This window comes from Lepidochelys olivacea, assembly GCF_965140295.1.
Source record: "Lepidochelys olivacea isolate rLepOli2 genome assembly, chromosome: 10".
Taxonomy (NCBI): Eukaryota; Metazoa; Chordata; order Testudines; family Cheloniidae; genus Lepidochelys; species Lepidochelys olivacea.
Window position 1 is genome coordinate 83,561,557 of NC_140420.1, and position 20,222 is coordinate 83,581,778.

Consider the following 20,222-nt stretch of genomic DNA (forward strand, 5'->3'; position numbering starts at 1 on the left):
GATCTGAAATCATGACACAGATACATGTATAAAATGAAATGTGTACTTTGGCTTAACCAAAAAGACCAATTTTTTAACAGTTTTACTCAAAATGGCGTAAATTAGAACGCAAATGCTTAGGAAAATGATTCTAATCGGTGGAAACCTTGTACCATTTTATTGAGTCACAGAGAATGTCCATGATTAACTTATTCAAGGTAGTTCCATTATGCTAGATTTATTTAGCAATGAATAAAAAAAATCCTAATAAGGTATAGCATATTATTTATGGTAATTTGGAAGAAGTTCCATTCTGAAGAGGAGTTCATTGTTAAATTAACTTTAAAAAGTCTTAGATTTGCGTTTGAGAGGGAGATTAAAAAATAATAATAATTTAAAAATTGTGGGAGAATCTTGCAGCAACTCAAACACAAACCAACCATTTTCAAATCAGTAAGGGTATCCATTATATTAGCATAAAAGCAGCAGGGGTGGGGGTAGTTCTGGGGTTCACACGTCTGCGCAAAAGCATATATAAAGGTAATGTTATGTACATTTTATTTCAATAAAGACATAAGACAAACAGCGTAAAGATGCCCAGATGCCCTAAAGATAAATACATTTAAAAGATTCTCATTAAAATGAATCTGTAGTATTTCTTTCCTGCAAGCAAAATACCTTTCTTTAAATACAAAAAAAATTAAAAAAAAAAAAACAGTATTCTGAATTGCAAATGCTTTTCACTTTTTTTTGCAGAAAATCTGCCATGATGACTTTTTTTTTAATGAATACGGATTTTCCACAAAACAGGCTTGCTCTACATGCTAATTTTTTTTAACAGTTCATTGACACAATGTGCTAGCTACATACACAACAGATAATATAGTAAGAAAACACTCAACCTGATGAAAAGTTAAAATCTTCATTAATACACTGGAAAAAGTTGACATAACTCATGCCTTTTAAAATCAAAAATACAAAATTAAATGTTTTCCTAAAAAGATTTTCCTTATTTTAAGGACTCATTTGAAAATGAAGCTGCATGTAATTTGTACAATAAAATTGTACAAGTAAACAGGTAATATACATAAAAAATTAATTGACATACTTCTCAATTATCAGTTGTCCACCTTTAATTTCCAATACTGTACTTTCTTAACAAGCATACAAAATATCAAACTTCTCTTTAGAAAAAGTGCCGTTCTGTGACATCCTTTACACAAAAACAGTCCAAGCCTGTGGCATGTTAATGCAGTCGAGAGGCAAAGCATCCTAACTTTTACAAATTATACCTTCCATAAAAAGCCTCCTGAAAAGGAGAGTACACACCATTATAAAAATATCAACCTCTTGTGGTAGCTGCATTAGAGAACCAGGGCTTGAAGACTATTTCCATATAGCATAGAAAACCACTATGATAGCATATTAACTGCATTGGTGGCATGGGAGTGTACTGTATCACAGGATTATGCATAGTTACTATTAGGTACCTTCACTGTTACACAAAGTTTAAAACTGATTGAAACAAACAGCATAACAGGAGGTACCACCAGCCCATGCAAAACATCTTAAAATACTGAGCCACTGTGCAGAATACTTCATTCTTGGGGGAATCCGAAGGCAGCAGTAATTGATTTGCATCAAACCCAACAGGTGACCAAATAATTCTCCTTAAAGATTTGTATGCACAGTATAATCTGAGGTATTCCTTGTCCATCAATTGAGCGTGCCACTGCAAGATATTGTCTGTCCAGAGTACATGCCATCACAATGGTTTAAATATTCTGAATATTAGTAATTCTTATATTCTTATCTAGCCAGTCTCTTGATTTTTGAAAAGATTTCAACTACAGTAGAATATTACAGAAACAAAATATAAATGCAGGTATTTCTAAATGAAACTTACATGGACTAAAACTAGAGAATATTTTTAAACAAATATACAGTATGCAGGCAGACAAAGCAGGAAAACGGCCATTCAATTGTATAATAAAAAACTAATAAAATTTGGCTATTTCCAGAAAAACTATGAAGCGCCTCAACTAAAAGGAATGCATAATGAAATTCTAAGCTAATACAGGTCAAAAATGTAAAAAGGTTATAAACCTTAACAGGAAAAATAAAACAACTTTTACTGGCCATTCCTGTTGAAATGAGAATCTTAAAGTAACAGAAAAGTGGCTACAAACCCACTTAGAGCACCGAACAGAGAGAAAATAAGAGTCCATTTTCAATCTCTGTTATATCATAAAATCCTGTGTTTCTACAGGTCAAACTGCTGGTGGCAGAAACAGAATTCTTTATAAACTGCAGATGTCCTGTACATAAAAAAATTTCATTGGAGTTGCACTAGTTCTAAAGACTTTTCTGTTCTCGCCTACCTACTGTATTGTACTGTATGTATTCAATCTGAGATATAGAAAGTCTCTTTCTGTAACCCTTGATTACTGTTGGGCACCAAAGATAAGAAAAGCAAGACGGGGTACAAAAATGCAAAATTTCAACAGTAATGGCAATGTTTTTGTTTTAGTCCAAAAGGGTCCTGCATTTTCTCCCCCTTCAGTAATTTGATAAAAGGCTTGTTTTTTAATCTGGGGGTAGCAAGTCATGCAAGCGAAATCTGTCTCTGATGTGAGGTCGGACATCTTCATTCTGCAGAAAAAAATAAAATTACAGTTTTTAAAATAATAGAAGTATCTACATGTCAGATTTTAAGAGTTATGTTTTTAAATTATGTTAGTATACATAATAATACAACACCATTTACAGTGATTTATATTTTCAAAGAGCTTTACAACATTAACTAATTAACATTCACAAAAACCCAGTGAGATAAGTAGAATCTCAGTTTTACAAGTGAGGAAACAGATGTGCAGGTAGCCAAATCACTTAACTGAAGGTCCCACAGGTAGTGTCAGAGCTGGAACTAATCTTCTAGCCATGTACTCAATCCAATACATTCTGCTTTTTACTAATAAAATAAGTACTCCCTATACATATTTTGGATTATTGTCCAGACAAGACAGTTTTGGAAAGTTCCTAAGTAAAACATTTTCAGAAGTTTCCAAGTGATGTAGGCTCCTAAATCACTTAGACAATTTTGAAATTTTACCTAGAGTGTATATGAAAAAAGATGAATACATTACTCACCAGCTCTACAAGTTTCTCCAGAAAAGGAATTAATTTTAGCAGTTCATTGTCATTTTTATCCATGAACCAGCTCTCTATAGGAATTCCATTTGAAAGCTAAAATAAAATCACAGATATGTTAATTTTTATGCTGAATATCTCCAGAAAAGACCACTGATGACATAGTGCATTTTATGTAAAATATATTTTGTGCCAACAGAACTTAACAATGCATATTTTTTGTTCTAGAAGTTGTTTTAAAATCCACTTGTAAAAAATTTCCCTCCTTTGCACAAAACTGTTAAAAAGGAACACTAGTGATACTCTACATCAATGCTGACCTAAATAGCACTAAAACCTCTGCTGGACTGAAATACATAGAAATGTTCAGAAAGTGTTCAAATACAGGCAGATACTGCAGACTTTTGTAAAACCAATGCTGACCCCAGTTTACATACACAAGTGAAGTTGAGTTTAACAGCTGCTCACTGAAATTAATGACATATAAAACTGACAAAATTTGTATTTTGCTAATTGTTGAGAACATATAAAATTCCTTCAAAACCTAACAGCATTAATTCTGACATACAGAGTAAATACATTTTTAATTTCACCGTTTTAGACCGTTTGAGTATTTCTGAGGAAACCCACTGCCCATGTTGACCGTTAACGGACAATTTATAAGGATATTACCATGCAAAAGGCAGAGAGGCCCCTGGAAATAACGGCATCCAAACACCAGTACATATTAGTAACTGTTGACTAAGCAACCAGGTACCCAGAGGCTGTTCCCCTTCGCTCAGTGAAAACTACGGCTATAACCCCTGAGCTCTTGAAGCTCCTCATGCATGGGATTTCCCCAAGAAACACTAACAGATAAAGGAACTAATTTCACCTCCCAGATGATGCACAAGGTACGTGCCTTTCTGAAGCGCAAGTCCCTGAAAACCTCTGTGTGCCACCCACAACCAGCATACCACCAGAGCGCTAATAAGCCTACTGGAGCAATTTAATAAAACTCCACAGGGGATTTTGAAAAGCTTTGTTAGTTATGACCCCAAGCACTAGGACTGGCTAGTCTAACCGTTCCTTTTTACCGTAAGGGAGGTCCTGCAGGCCTTTACGGGGTTCTCTCCCTTCAAGTTATTTTATGACCACCAGCCACAGGGAATTTTGGACTTGCTCTGAGAGGGCTGGGAGGAACAAGACGTAGGTGCTTTAAGTGTGATTCAGCACATCATACAATGAAGGGAATGACTCGGGGACGTAGGGGTATTCACCAGAGGACATTTAAGAAAGGTTGAATAAGTGCAGGTGCAAAATTATAATGGAGGGGCATGACTATGGGTCTTTTACCCGGGTGACCAGGTCTTTTTACTGCTTCCTTTGGCCGAGTCAAAGTTAATGCCCAGTGGCAGGGTCCATTTGAATTTATTAAACAGGAAGGGCCAGTGGATGATGAGATAAAAATGACAGGCAGAAGGAAGGAAACCAAAATTTATCATGTGAATCTTCTTAAACCTTAGAAGACACAAGGAAAACCTGCTGTTCACTCCCTTCCCTACGGAGCCTGAACTAGGACTCCAAACACCCAGTGGCCAAAACCCGACACCAACTCTTGCAGATTAGGCACTTACCGCTGTAAAGAGGAGGCAACTCTTCCAATTGACCAGTGACTTTGCTACTGTATTTTACTTCTGCCCAGGGAGAACACAGTTAATCCAACACTACCTAGAAACCACCTTGGGCTAATGTGTCAGGAAGAACCCCAAGCCCTTACTATGGAGGTGGTGGGACACAGTCTGAGAAGTCATGATCAAGGAGGTTGGGATAATCAGGGAGTCAAAAAGCGAATGGAAGAACCCCATAGTTGTGGTTCCCAAACCAGACGATTCGATTTTGCATCAATTTCAGGAAAGGTAACTCCATCTCAAAATTCAATGCCTATCTGATATTATGGGTAGACAATTTATTAGAGTGGCTGGGACCAGTGAAGTACCTGAGCACTAATAAACTGATGAAGGATTTCTGACAGATCCCTTTATTCCCATCCTCGCAAGAGAAAACTTCTTTCTCAACCCCTTCAGGCATTCAGAACTCCAGGGAGTTGCAACCATTTTCCAGCTGTTTACGAATAAAACCATCAGTCCGCTAGGGCAGCAGTTCTCAGCTGGAGGTCTCAAACCCTTTCGGGGGGCCGCAGGGCCCCGCGGCTGAAACCCATCAGCCCCAACTTTTCCCATTCATTCATACTACATGCAGGCACCTCGGATGTTGACCTTGGCACCGTGCTCTTGCATAACTTGGAGGGGGGAAAACACCTGATCCTATATCTGAGCAGGAAGCTATTCCATCAAGAAAAGGCTCACTCAGTTACTGAAAAGAAGGCATTAGTGATTCAGTGGGCTGTGGACTCCCTCGATATTACCTGCTGGGCAGCCCCTTCTCCTTAATCACAGATCATGCTCCTCTATGCTGACTCCATGACATGAATGACTGGAACCTGCACATAAGGTGGTGGCACCTAACCCTACAGCCCTATAGCTTCAGGGCCTGCTCAACCAGAAAAGTAAAGCTCATCGCATGTGGCAAAATGACATCACACCAGCAGAAAAAAACGTCATACAAGCAACTCAAGGCTCAAGCCCAAAGGAAAATCCATGACATCAGAAATAAGTGGTGTCGAGAAAGGCCAAGGAGATGGAGCTTTATGCTGATAAACAGGACATGAGTAGTTTTGTTTTTTTTCAGGCAGTAAGGGCCATTTACAGTTCATGCTCCCATGGATCCACACCACTCCAAGCCCAAGATGGGTCAACGTATTGTAAGGACAGCAAAGCCAGATGGAAGGAGCATTTTGAGTTTCTCCTGAACAGTGAGTCAACTGTCCCTGATGCCAGTATCGAATCTATACCTCAACAACATGAAAAAGAATCTCTTGCTGAACCCCCTCACCCTCGAAGAAGTAACGCGAGACATTATGCAAACTAAGAACAACAAGGCAGCAGGGCCTGATGGCATACCAGCTGAAGTCTACAAGTTTGGAGGTGAAGAACTGGTAAGGAAGCTCCACAAACTTTTTCTTCATATCTGGTATAAGAAGAAGATTCCAGACAACTTAAGAAACGCTAACATTGTTACAATCATTAAGAAAGGAGATAAGTCAAAGTGTGGAAACTATGGAGGCATTGCCTTGTTATCTACAGCAGGGAAAATTCTGCCCGTATCGTCTTAAACCGATTATTTCCCCTTGCTGAGGAAATATTGCTGGAATCTCAGTGCGGTTTTAGACTATCCCGTGGGACAACCAACATGATCTTCGTTGCCCACCAAATCCAGGAAACGCCTCGGGAGCAAAATCAGGACCTGTATTGTACTCATTGACATCAGAAAAAGTCCTTTCCTTCAATTAACTTCAGTGTGTTCTGGATCGTGATCTTGGTTCAGAAGCCCAGCTTACAATATGAGATTGAATCGTGCTGACGCCAGTTGGGAGCCGTGGATTTCCCTGAGCCAGTGCAGAATTTATAGACAACAAAACTGTATCACTAGCTTTTGAACAGGTACTGAAAACGGTTGAGACCCCCCTGTGGCAGACCGCTGTTTTCAACCCTAGTTCTGTTCTCTAATGTAGAGGGACTCTGGAGATTAATCTCTCCATTTCCCTCATGTCTATACAATTATGGAGACTGGATCTGAGAGAGAGAGAGAGAGAGCGCGAGCGCGCATATATTTGGACTAAATCTGGATCATGGAATGTATCTTGAACACCTCTAGTATACAGGAGTCTGATAGTTGTATACACTTCACCTCAACCAGCAATTTATTTTCTCATAATTCTTCTGCTAGTTCTGAAAGGGTGTATTTTGTGAACACGGCCCAAGTCAGAGTAGTCCTAACAGACTGGAATTTTCTGAATTTCTAGAAGAGGTAATTGATTGAGTAAAAGTGTTAAAGAATTAAAAATAATCAAAATACAAAGGAAATGTTGTGAGTATGGTGAAGTATTCTGAAGAACGTTTGCCACACAGAAATTCTTTTCACTTACATTATTTTATTTTTTAAAATTAAACTATTTTTGAAATGCTCAAGGAACACCTAAAATGCGAAAATGTTCCTATTAAAAAAGTACCCTACATATTTTGAGGTGAATTTATTACAAATGAGTGAGGTACTTTTTTTTTTTTTACACCTACCATTTTCTGAATTTACCTAGTTAAATTAAAAGTTTTTGTTTTCATTTTCAGAGAAGGTTTTTACAAATTCTAAAAAGTGTGACTATCACAAAAATGCTTACCTGATAGGCAAAGGCTTGTGGTGAATTATCAATTATGATCGTTTTTGAAAGATCTCTACCAAGGATATTTAAATCTTTTATATAATTTCCTTGTACACAAACACAATGCTCACGGAAAAGTCGATGCCTATGGGTTAAAGGAAAATTAATTAATTTAGTAACTTAAAAAATATGTTGCACAGAGAAAAGGAAAATTAAATGCTGCCAACTGTTATGGAAGTTAAAATCTTAACTTTTCTTTCTTGATGTGCTTAGCTCTTCTTAAGAACCTGCCCTTTTATAAACAGGCTCTCTTTTGGGCTATTCTTTCATCATCAAAATTCTTAGCAAATAGGTAGACCTTATATTCAAGTATTGCCATGCCTTAACATGGAACTTGTGTGTTTCTCTAAACATATAATGTTTAAAACCAAAGAGAGGGATTAATAAAATTCTGTACTTTCTTTTGTAATTCATTTGCCCATGACAGTTAAGATGCAGCATCTGGCTGTCAGTGAGGTCCTGCTTTTTAACCAGTTTTCCAGATGAGCTGACAGAGGCATACAAGGAGATCAAGTGACTTCCCAAGGTCACATAGTATGTCAGGGGTTAGCCCCTCAGTGGAACCCTGGCTTCCAGTCCTTTGCTCTAACCAGTAGAGAATAGAGCCTCCCGATCCCTGTACATGCCAGAATAGACAATATTAGAAGGAATGTTTTCTGTTGAAAGTTACTTGTGTTGGCAATTAACCTATTTCAGTTACAACAACTTAAGAAAAGCCTCAAGGCCAAAACATTCCATCAACTGCTTTTTTCCCCCCCAATTGCCCTGCTCCCATTTAATTCAACAGAGAGAGGCTGTATAATAATTAGAAATGTTCGGATAGTGCTCAAGGAGTCAGGTTGTTTAAAGTAGATTAAAAATACAACTGAAGCTTCATCACCTTATCAACTATAGAATAAACTGACTTTCAAATATAGGTTACATTAAAATCATATTACAATCTAAGTGCATCTTTCTAAGCTTTAAATTTTCTTATTATGACAATCTCTCTAAGGCTGTTCAACAACTTAGGAAACCTGATTAAACGAAAATTTTAAAAAAAAGCTGTATCTGAAATGTTTAATTTCACAAAGGGGTGGAGCTCCCACTGTTACTATGGAAGAAAATAAGCTGATGGCTCAGTGACAAACAATTTGATATGTAAATTCTGAGTCATAAGTGTGGAGTGCCTGAGAAGTTTACCTTTAGGCTAAAGTCAAAACTAATCAAGCCTTGATGTCAGCTTTTCAGTGGCATATGAATCACAAGTGTCGATCCAGTGCAAATTCTTAGAATTTAGTTCAGATGCACCAGCCCATTCCATTATATCTATCCTGTCCCAATAAGTTTAAAATTGCATTCTGAGTCATAAAAATTAGAGCTGTAAAAGACTTTTTCAGAGACTTGTGAAGTATTACATAGGTTACTCCCATTAAGAATGAGATAGCGATGTAACCTCCCACACATTGATGGGATAGATTCCTTTAATACTTACAATTACTTTTTATGTTATTCATATTTGATTCTATTTAAAGACTTTCATCAAAAACAAATTTATAATGCTGACTAAATGAGATAAAATGCATCTAAAAACATTTGTTTAGGTTTCCTAAAAAGAGTCCAAAAAGAATATTATTACTGCATGTTAAGGAGGACACTGGCATGATGAATATAACAGTAGTGAATCTGTGAATAAATGCCTTTTAAAAAGGTACAAGAAATATGTCCAGATTCCACACACCAATACTGAAGATCTATTTAACTGAAACTCACACAGTTTAGATTCCATAAATAGATAAAAAGTACTTCTGTATTTATAGTCCTTAAATATAAGCTCATAGATTCCAAGGCCAGAATGGCCCATTGTTATCACTTAGTCTGACTTTCTGTACAACACTGGCCATACAACTTCCCGAACATAATTCCTAGAGCTAGGCTAGCATATGGCTAGGGTTGGCAGGATTAGTAAATGTCTGTAAATGTTGATTTCACACACACAAACTGACAACAAAAATTTATATTGTTAATAATCAAAAAATGTAGATAGGCAAAGTAAGAAAAATGCTGCTTGAGAACTTATTAGAGCTTGATTTGAGGGTATTTATTTTATATATTTTGACATGGGATGTTGACAGTTAGTGTTTTAACAGTTATAAAGCTTTAACTTTTTGAATCTTAATAGCGATCATTAAATTACTGTCTGAGAACCCTATTATCTGACTTTCCCATAATCTCCTGCAACCACGAAAACTTAAATCAACAAAAATTAAAGAAAAAAATGCCTAAAAATAAACAGATATCTCTCAAAATTATGAAAAAAATAAACATCAAATTCTGCCAGGCCTAAATATAGCTTTAGCTTGGGTGCAGAATCTATACACTGTAAAACTTTATTATTATTTGTATGACTATAGCATGTAAGTGTCCCAATCATCGACAAGGGCTCTGCTGTGCTGTACATACAGGTAATAAAAAGACAGTCCCTACCCCAGAGTGCTTAGTATTTACATAAAAATATCAATTAGGTGAAATGCTAGTAGAATACTGAAGTTTTAGAAAGTATAAAATATTTGAATTAAAACAAGTTGATAATATATCTTTAAAGCCTTAAAGTAAATTATGATTGGTGTCCCATACTTTAAAAACAACAGGAGAAATCCTGATCTCACTGAAGTCAATGGGAGTTTTTCCATATACTTCAATGGGGCTGGGATTTCACACTGTTTTCTGAGCTAACATGATGCAAATGAGAAGTTTACAAATGAGCTCTTGGGCATAGTATCTTGCATTCCCTAATCAGAGAAGGCGGAAATTATTTATTCCCTTTAATAAGGATATCACATTTCGGATGGATCCCTGAGGATTTCCCCTTTTTTTCTGCTTCAACTTTCCCATCCAAAAAGTCTGTCATCCTTCCGATGAGGATCACTATGCAAATCCCTCCAACATTTCCTTAAAAATCTTGAGGAATTGTTCTTGAGCAATACAAGACACTCCCCTACATCATAGCCCAGGCTTCAGGTAAAGAGACTAGGAAATGAATAAGGCTAAATAACTGTTACCAGAATCATCAACAAATCATTTCATGCTTGAATGAAAGATGCAAATATTTTGATCCTGCAGATAACAGATTTAAAATTAGTTTTATGAATTGTCCTATAAAAAGTCATTTTAAAAAGTCATCAAATAATGAATTATTTTCTGACAAAAACAATTTGTTTTCTTGATATACACTTAAAAATGAGTCAAATATTGATGATGTAGCAGAGAAAGAGGTGCTAGAAGAATTACATTTGTAATGAGTGGTTTCAGAGTAGCAGCCATTTTAGTCTGTATTCACAAAAAGAACAGGAGTACTTGTGGCACCTTAGAGACCAACAAATTTATTTGAGCATAAGCTTTTGTGAGCTACAGCTCACTTCATCGGATGTAATGAGTAAATCTCAAATATGTTATGATGGATCAAGGGATACATACGCTTTAAGCGTCAGACTGGAGTACAAAAATGGCTAGGATTTATGTCACTAGTATCCCTTGTACAATAATTCAATTACCTTTCCACCTCTCATTTTCCCCCTTCATGCATACACACTAGGTCAATTTAGTGAGGCACACTACAACGAAGTAGTTAATGTGTAATGATCCATTTATTTTTCACAAAATTATAATTAAGAAATCATTTAGCCTAACATTAGATATTTACACAAGTTTTTAATCAAGTTTACCTGACCAGTTGCTTTTTAGGATCTAGTATGTTCAGTAACTTGTCTGCATACACCTTCTTAGAAGCAGTAAAAAGAATGATCTATAAATTAGAGGAGGAAAATGTTGCATCATTATTTAGCATCATATATAAATGAGTAAATATAATATAAAAAAACTTTCAGGGAGATATCTAAGTATTATTACCTCATAAATCTGAGACATACGTTCCAGGAATTCTCTGAAGAACGGCCTTAACCGCACATAAACCTATAGAAATAAGAGATGGATTTAAATAAATAATACAGAAAGATTCAAAGTGGCTTTACTGTAGGGACAGTTGAAGCTATAGACAGTCTGTACAGATTATTAAAGAAAAATGGTCATTATGAATACACTGAACAGAAATGATAGATTACTCATACAGTAATATTTGAACATTCAAAATATTTCAACTAACTTGCAATATCAGTCAACTCTTCTATGAGTGAAAAGGTAAAATGGTAAAGTAATCTTTAACTGACTTACTGGAAAACTTGATGCAGTCAGAAATCATTTTAAAAATACAGGAACCAGGTAATAATTTCTTAACTAAAAATTGTATTTTGCAACTCTGATCAATCTGCTTCAGGTTCTGTCAGTCAGTAGCCACACGTTACAAGACGATGAATGTCAACATCTAGTTAGTCAGCCTTCTCAATGACCTTCTTCCATTAAGAATTACACATCTGATACACAGGTATCAGAAGCCAATAAAGAAGTTCCACCAATTCAAATGCCCCAGGCTGACAAAAACATAAGCATACTTAGTAACTCAGTAAAAATGTGTATGCGTGTCTATATTATATGGAAAAGGAGTACTTGTGGCACCTTAGAGACTAACAAATTTATTTGAGCATAAGCTTTCTACAAGCCATTACCCTCTGATCCCACTGAGGGTTACCAAAAGAAACGACACCTTTTGCTCAAGAAACTCCCTGAAAAAGCACAAGAACAAATCCACACAGACACACCCCTGGAACCCCGACCTGCGGTATTCTATCTGCTACCCAAGATCCATAAACCTGGAAATCCTGGATGCCCCATCATCTCAGGCATTGGCACCCTGACAGCAGGATTGTCTGGCTATGTAGACTCCCTCCTGAAGCCCTATGCTACCAGCACTCCCAGCTATCTTCGAGACACCACTGACTTCCTGAGGAAACTACAATCCATCGGTGATCTTCCTGAAAACGCCATCCTGGCCACTATGGATGTAGAAGTCCTCTACACCAACATTCCACACAAAGATGGACTACACGCCGTCAGGAACAGTATCCCCAATAATATCACGGCAAACCTGGTGACTGAACTTTGTGACTTTGTCCTCACCCATAACTATTTCACATTAGGGACAATGTATACCTTCAAATCAGCGCACTGCTATGGGTACCTGCATGGCCCCACAGTATGCCAACATTTTTATGGGTTTCAGAGTAGCAGCCGTGTTAGTCTGTATTCGCAAAAAGAAAAGGAGTACTTGTGGCACCTTAGAGACTAACCAATTTATTTGAGCATGAGCTTTCGTGAGCTACAGCTCACTTCATCGGATGCATACCGTGGAAACTGCAGCAGACTTTATATATACACAGAGAATATGAAACAATATCTCCTCCCACCCCACTGTCCTGCTGGTAATAGCTTATCTAAAGTGATCATCAGGTGGGCCATTTCCAGCACAAATCCAGGTTTTCTCACCCTCCACCCCCCCACACAAATTCACTCTCCTGCTGGTGATAGCCCATCCAAAGTGACAACTTGATTGTCATGCACATTGTGTAAAGAGTTGTCACTTTGGATGGGCTATCACCAGCTGGATTTGTGCTGGAAATGGCCCACCTGATGATCACTTTAGATAAGCTATTACCAGCAGGACAGTGGGGTGGGAGGAGGTATTGTTTCATATTCTCTGTGTATATATAAAGTCTGCTGCAGTTTCCACGGTATGCATCCGATGAAGTGAGCTGTAGCTCACGAAAGCTTATGCTCAAATAAATTGGTTAGTCTCTAAGGTGCCACAAGTACTCCTTTTCTTTTTGCGAACATTTTTATGGCTGACTTAGAACAATCCTTCCTCAGCTCTCGTCCCCTAATGCCCTTACTCTATACTTGTGCTACATTGATGACATCATCAACATCTGGACCCACGGAAAAGAAGCCCTTGAGGAATTCCACCATGATTTCAACAATTTCCATCCCACCATCAACCTCAGCCTGGACCAGTCCACACAAGAGATCCACTTCCTGGACACTATGGTGCTAATAAGTGATGGTCACATAAACACCACCCTATACAGGAAACCTACTGACCGCTATTCCTACCTACATGCCTCCAGCTTTCATCCAGACCACACGACACAATCCATTGTCTACAGCCAAGCTCTACGATACAACCGCATTTGCTCCAACCCCTCAGACAGAGACAAATACCTACAGGATCTCTATCAAGCATTCTTACAACTACAATACCCACTTGCTGAAGTGAAGAAACAGACTGACAGAGCCAGAAGAGTACCCAGAAGTCACCTATTACAGGACAGGCCCAACAAAGAAAATAACACAACGCCACTAGCCGTCACCTTCAGCCCCCAACTAAAATCTCTCCAACGCATCATCAAGGATCTACAACCTATCCTGAAGAATGACCCATCACTCTCACAGATCTTGGGAGACAGGCCAGTCCTTGCTTACAGACAGCCCCCCAACCCGAAGCAAATACTCACCAGCAACCACACACCACACAACAAAACCACTAACCCAGGAACCTATCCTTGCAACAAAGCCCGTTGCCAACTGTGCCCACATATCTATTCAGGGGACACCATCATAGGGCCTAATCACATCAGCCACAATATCAGAGGCTCGATCACCTGCACATCCACCAATGTGATATATGCCATCATGTGCCAGCAATGCCCCTCCACCATATACATTGGTCAAACTGGACAGTCTCTACGTAAAAGAATAAATGAACACAAATCAGACGTCAAGAATTATAACGTTCAAAAACCAGTCGGAGAACACTTCAATCTCTTTGGTCTCTCAATTACAGACCTAAAAGTCGCAATATTACAACAAAAAGACTTCAAAAACAGACTCCAACGAGAGACTGCTGAATTGGAATTCATTTGCAAACTGGATACAATTAACTTAGGCTTGAATAGAGACTGGGAGTGGATGGGTCATCACACAAAGTAAAACTATTTCCCCATGTTTATTCCTCCCCCTTCCCCCCCACTGTTCCTCAGACGTTCTTGTCAACTGCTAGAAATGGCCCACCTTGATTATCACTACAAAATGTCCCCCCCCCCCCCGTCCCCCCGACTCTCCTGCTGGTAATAGCTCACCTTAAGTGATCACTCTCTTGTTACAGTGTGTATGGTAACACCCATTGTTTCATGTTCTTTATGTATATAAATCTCCCCACTGTATTTTCCACTGAATGCATCCGATGAAGTGAGCTGTAGCTCACGAAAACTTATGCTCAAATAAATTTGTTAGTCTCTAAGGTGCCACAAGTGCTCCTTTTCTTTTTGCGAATACAGACTAACATGGCTGCTACTCTGAAACCTATATTATATGGGTTTGGGCTTGAAGAAATACCTATAGCACTAGATTAGGAGTCATGAAAATTACCTACTTGAATTTGTACTTCATTTGGGAAAAAACACAAAAAAGAAATCTCACTGTCAAATTGCAAACCACCAGTATTACCCAGCATAATCTTAGCTGCTACATCTTGAACATGGCAGAAAATCAAAAATTTAATTAAGACGACGGATTCTTAGACAGGATTTTAAAGTGTCATATACCACCAGCCTTGTGACACTAGATTTTACAATTGGCAAATGGAAATTTCTACTACTGTTGAGCAGGGATGAGATCCTGGACACCAGGATCAGGAAGGCTACCAAAGGGCTAGGAGGGGGATATTGTCCTCTGTTTACCTTTTTTACAAACTTGTTTGCATATAGAGTTGCACCAGTTTAAGTAAAGGTGTTATTTTAAACCAATTAGTTAAACTGGTGCAAAAGACTGTGCAATTTTATTTTGATTTAAATCAGCTTTATTTTTGTATACCCTTCAGTCAATTAGGAACAAATTTAAGCTAAACTTAAATTAGTCACTCTTGTACCAAAATAAGAGTGTCCACGCAGGGTTTGCACTGATTTCACTAAACTGGTGTAAATTTTCTGTGTAGGCAAGGCCTGAGTACTCAGAAGGAACAAACAGGGAACTCCACAGATTAATAGGAAGTTCTATATCATCAACAGTCATACTGCAATGGATCTTGGTCTTCTGATGGAAGCATCCATTTCTTGACCACTGAAAACCTGGTCTTACTTGAACAGAAAGCTTTCTACAGTGTTTGTAGCCATAACCAACCTCTTATCATGTCTAGAATTTTTCCTCAGCTTTCCAAATCGGTCTTTTGTCCTATTCAAAAGATCCCCTTTATAGGTCGCATATTGGACTCAACAGCAGGGAGAGCCCTTCTCCCAGAAGACAGATTTCTCAAAATGGAGCAATGCCTACTGAAGATCCGAAATTGCCCCACATTGATGATAAACTTCCTCCTGGATCTCAAAGGGGTTTACAGCAGCCATTATCTACATGACTCCATTTGCCCTTCTGACAATGATACCTTTGCAACACTGGACATCCCTATCTACAGTCCAAATTTGGACTGTCTTCAGTTGTCTCTCACCATGTCCCAGAAAATTACAGCCTCTCTACGCTGGTGGTCAAACGGGACCAACATGCTCAAAGGTGTGCAATTCACTCCTCCAGGACCATGCTGGACAGTGACTTCAGATGCATCAACAAAGGATTAGGGAGCACACTTGAGCAACTTAATGGTTTAAGGACACTGGTCTTCTCAAGAAAGAACGCTGCACAGCAATGTACTGGAATTAAGAGCTGTTCACCTGGCCCACAGATCATTCCTTCTTCACTTGCAAGGGAAGATTGTGCAGGAAGTAACGGACAATAAATCGGCAATGTATTATATAAACAAACGAGGTTGCTCACTCTTTGTGTGCAGAGGCAATAAAGAAATAGGATTGGTGCATCCGCCACAACATTTACCCTGTAGCAATACATTTGGCAGGGGAAAACAATGTGGTTGCAGATCGCCCCAGGAGAGATGCCTCACAGATGCATGAGTGGTCCCTGAAGAACCAATTGGTTCAGACCTTTTCCAGATGGGCTCAACCAATCATGGACTTGTTCATGACAAGTTCTTCTTCACATGCTTGCACATGTCCATTCCATTGTAGCCATGCGCATGCCCCAAGTACAGTCACTGGAAATTTTTCCCTTAGCAGTATGCATCTGGTCAGCCCTGGCACCTTCTGGTGCTGTACGTCCACAGGGCCAGCATAAAGAACCTCGCTGACCTAGATGCAAGCTCTCCTTAAGTCCTGGCCTTGAAGGTGACTTTTCTGTTCTTTTGGAGTTTCTCGCCAGGGAGTGGGGTCTCTTCCTCTTGGAATGGTTCACTTCTGAAGCTGACCCATGGTCCTCACTCAACAAGGCTGAAGGCTCTGGCACAGTCAGAGAGACCATGGCCAAAGGACGCAGAACTCTCCCTGACAGCAGAGACAACGGAATCACTGTCACTGAGGGGAAAAGACCTTTGGCAGGTCTAGCAGGTTTTAAAGCCTGGGATCTTTGGAATAACCCAGGCAGGAAAATGACAGAAAAGATGCAACGGCTGAAAGTGAAAGTTCTGACAAAGGAAAGGGATTAGATGTGGGAACCGTTCCCTCAAAAAAGCATAAATGTGTGCTAAAACATTAACAATGAAAAAACATATTAAAATAAAATACTAAGCAAGAGCAAGGAAGCTGTAAATCTAGCAGTGGACACTGTTAAGATACATCTTGAGCAAAGGACTATGGAGCGGGAATTGGAGTGGTAGTGGGTTTGCACCTCCTTATAAACCTTGATACTGGAGCATGATGATGGGTGGTGTGCAGTTGTGTATTCAGACACTGCTTGCTAAAATCTCCAACTGAGTGCACACAGGCACTCACACACACTATGTTGGAGAACACATAGGGACACATACTTGAAGAACCTTAATACACATCATGATAGCGGTCTACTACAGATCACCTAACCCAAAAAGAAGGTGGATGAGGCTTTTTTAAAAAATAGCTAACAAAATCATCCAAAGCACAGGATGGGGAACAGTGTCAGAGAGACTGAGTGACTTGCCCATTGTCACAAAGGCAGTCTGTGGAGGGAATTGAACCCAGGTCTCCCAAGATCTAGGTTAATCACCTTAACCGCTGGGCCATCGTTGCTGACTAGGAATCAAGTGCCTTTGACATCAACAACAGGGTGAAACAGGGTGTGTCCTAACCGCTGTGTTTTTTAACTTCTACTTTGCATTCCTGCTCTCTGATGCATTTAAGGACAGCAATGATAGAATTTATCTTCGAACCACACTAGATGGAGGCTTGTTCAACATAGCAAGAATTAGAGTGAAAGCCAAGGGGGAAGAGCTGGTTCTGAGAGATTTCCTATTTGCAAATGATGCAGCTTTGGTTGCCCATTGTGAATCTTCCCTGCAAAATCTCTTGGGTAGATTTTGTGTGTCATGCAAGAGCTTCAAGTTGACAATTAGTTTCAAGAAGACTGTGATCGTGTACCAAAGGGTGGAAGAACCAATGCCTGACATCACTCTGGAGGGTAAATCTCTGCGTTGTTGACAGCTTTTGCTACTTGGGTTCTATGATCAGCAGAAATCTTGACCATCAGACTGAACTAACAATCAGAAAAGCAGCTAAGAATTTTGGGCTATTACAGAAACGTGCATGGAATAACAGCAAACTATTGGCAAAGGTGAAGATGTAAATCTATGAGACTTGTATGCTGTCATCCCTGCTTTATGTTCAGAAACATGGACTACATATGCTAGGCACATTAGGAGACTGAATAGCTTCCACATGAGATGGCTGGGCAAGATCCAGAAAACAGAGCAGGAAGACAAAATACCAAACACAGAGGTGCTGGAGCGCACATGATAGATACACTTAGAAACTACTATCAAGAAGAGGAGGTTGCAATGGCTCAGTCATATCAGGAGAATGGAAGGAGACCATATCCCCAAGAACATTTTGTACAGCAACATTCGAGACAGCTTTAGAAAGTGGGGTCGCCCTTTATGGCAGTACCACGACATGTGCAAAAATTATATGACATCCTTTTACATCAGTGTAGAAAGCTGGGAGGACCACACAGAATCCCATCCAATCTGGATGGTCATAACAGGTCCTTATGCAGAAGGTGATCCAATTGGAAATCCTCCGCGAGGACACCGGAAAGCACTTCATCCTATCCGCTATAGTGATGAAGAGCTGAGTTGATTTACGGAAAGGCTTGGTATGTTCTAAGTAAAAAGCCAAGGCCCTTCGGACGTCCAGTGCATGAAGACACCTCTCTTCGCTGGTCTTGTGCGGTTTGGGACAGAACACCAGGTGGAAGAAGTCCTGGTTCATATGGAAGGTAGACACCACCTTTGACAGGAAAGCTGGGTGGGGCCACAGATGAGCCATGTCTTTGTAGAAGACGATGTACGACAGTTCTCAGGTCAAGGCTCTAATCTCAGAGACTTGTCTCACCGATGTCTCCGCCACCAGGAACGCGAGCTTCCATGACAGGTGGGAAAAGGAGCAGGGGCCCAGCGGCTCAAAGGGCGGGCCAGTGAGCCTAGAGAGGACCAAGTTAAGATCCCACTGTGGGACAGGAGTCTGTACCTGCGGGAAGAGTATATCAAACCCTCTCAAAAATCTGACTGTCACGTCATGGGAAAACAAATGTCTGTCCTTGGGGGTGAAAAGCAGGTGAAAAGTGGAGATGGCTTTGAGATGTACTCTAAGGGAAGAGTGTGCCAGGTCCTAGTTCCTCAAATGAAACAGGTAATCTAGGACAGCCTGTATGGAAGAGCACAAGGGAGAGATGCCATGCTCGGATGCCCAGCGGGAAAATCTTGTCCACTTGGCCAGGTAAGTCAGTCTAGTTAGGGCTTCCTACTTCCCAGGAGGACCTGTTGGGAATAAAACCCCGTTCCTGTACTCTAGAGGAACTTCCTCCACGGCCCCCAGCTGCAGCAACCCTTGAACCTCCTGTACAGGGAGAGTCTTGTGAGAAGGGTCCCTGAAGAGGGACAGGGAAGGGGGTGCAGAAGTGGGGAGCAGAAAGAAACTGGAGGGTATAGCCCTGCGCCACTGTGTTCAGGACCCAACAGTCTGAGGTTATTGCAGTCCATGCAGGGAGGAAAAAGGAAAGGCAGTTGGGAAAAAACAGAGAAGATGGATCCAGGGAATAGTCTGGTAGGTCGCCCTTGGGTGCACCCTTAGAACAGTCACTTGGCCCCTTGCTTATTCCAGGTGGAGCCTGACTGAGCATGGGGTGGCTCGGGTGGCACTTTTAGCCCTTGACCTTTTTGTGAGGCGGGTCCTGCCAAGGTTGGTTCCCTTGTCCCTGAGGCTGCTGCGGTTTGAACCGCTTATGTGCCGGGCCTGGGACATACTGCCCCAGTGTTTTCAGGGTGGTACAGGAGTCCTTTAACCCATGCAGCTTGGTATCTGTTCTGCAAATAGGGTCTGGCCGTCGAAGGGAAGGTCCTGCATCGACTGCTGAGCCTCGGTGGACAAGCCCGAGAGGAGCAGCCAGGAAGCTCGCTGCACGGAAATAGTGGAGGCCATAGTGCGGGCTGCAGAGTCTGCCGCGTCTGAAGCCCCCTGGAGGGCCACTCTGGCAGCTGTTGTGTCCTTCTCGAGGATCGCCCGGAATTCCTTCCTGGACCCTTCAGGGAGCAAAGTCTTGAACTTAGCCATGGCCTGCCACATGTTGTAATCATAGCAGCCAAGGAGGGCCTGGTGATTGGCCACTCTCAGTTGCAGGCTGGGAGCAGAGGACATCGAACACAGAGTCTGACATGCGACCCTCTTCAATAGTTCCTGGTGCGCCTTAGCGTCATCTTGAGGAACTGGGTGAGGGGGTTCTGTGATAGCCTCATCCAGCAATGACAAGGACGATGCTG

General features: G+C 40.2%; 1 protein-coding gene across 2 annotated transcripts in view; it reads right to left on the reverse strand.

Annotated features, from left to right (window-relative positions):
• Window positions 1-1,094: 1,094 nt before the first annotated feature.
• CTDSPL2 (CTD small phosphatase like 2) overlaps window positions 1,095-20,222 on the reverse strand; it is a 71,472-nt gene continuing 52,344 nt past the window's right edge. For both annotated transcript variants that reach the window (XM_084641367.1, XM_084641368.1), the window contains exons 9-13: window positions 11,336-11,398; window positions 11,152-11,231; window positions 7,406-7,532; window positions 3,130-3,225; window positions 1,095-2,631 (exon numbers count right to left, since the gene is read on the reverse strand). In XM_084641367.1, coding sequence (XP_084497493.1) covers window positions 2,566-2,631; window positions 3,130-3,225; window positions 7,406-7,532; window positions 11,152-11,231; window positions 11,336-11,398 — 432 coding nt within the window. In that variant the 3' untranslated portion in view covers window positions 1,095-2,565. The remainder of the gene's footprint in view (window positions 2,632-3,129; window positions 3,226-7,405; window positions 7,533-11,151; window positions 11,232-11,335; window positions 11,399-20,222) is intronic.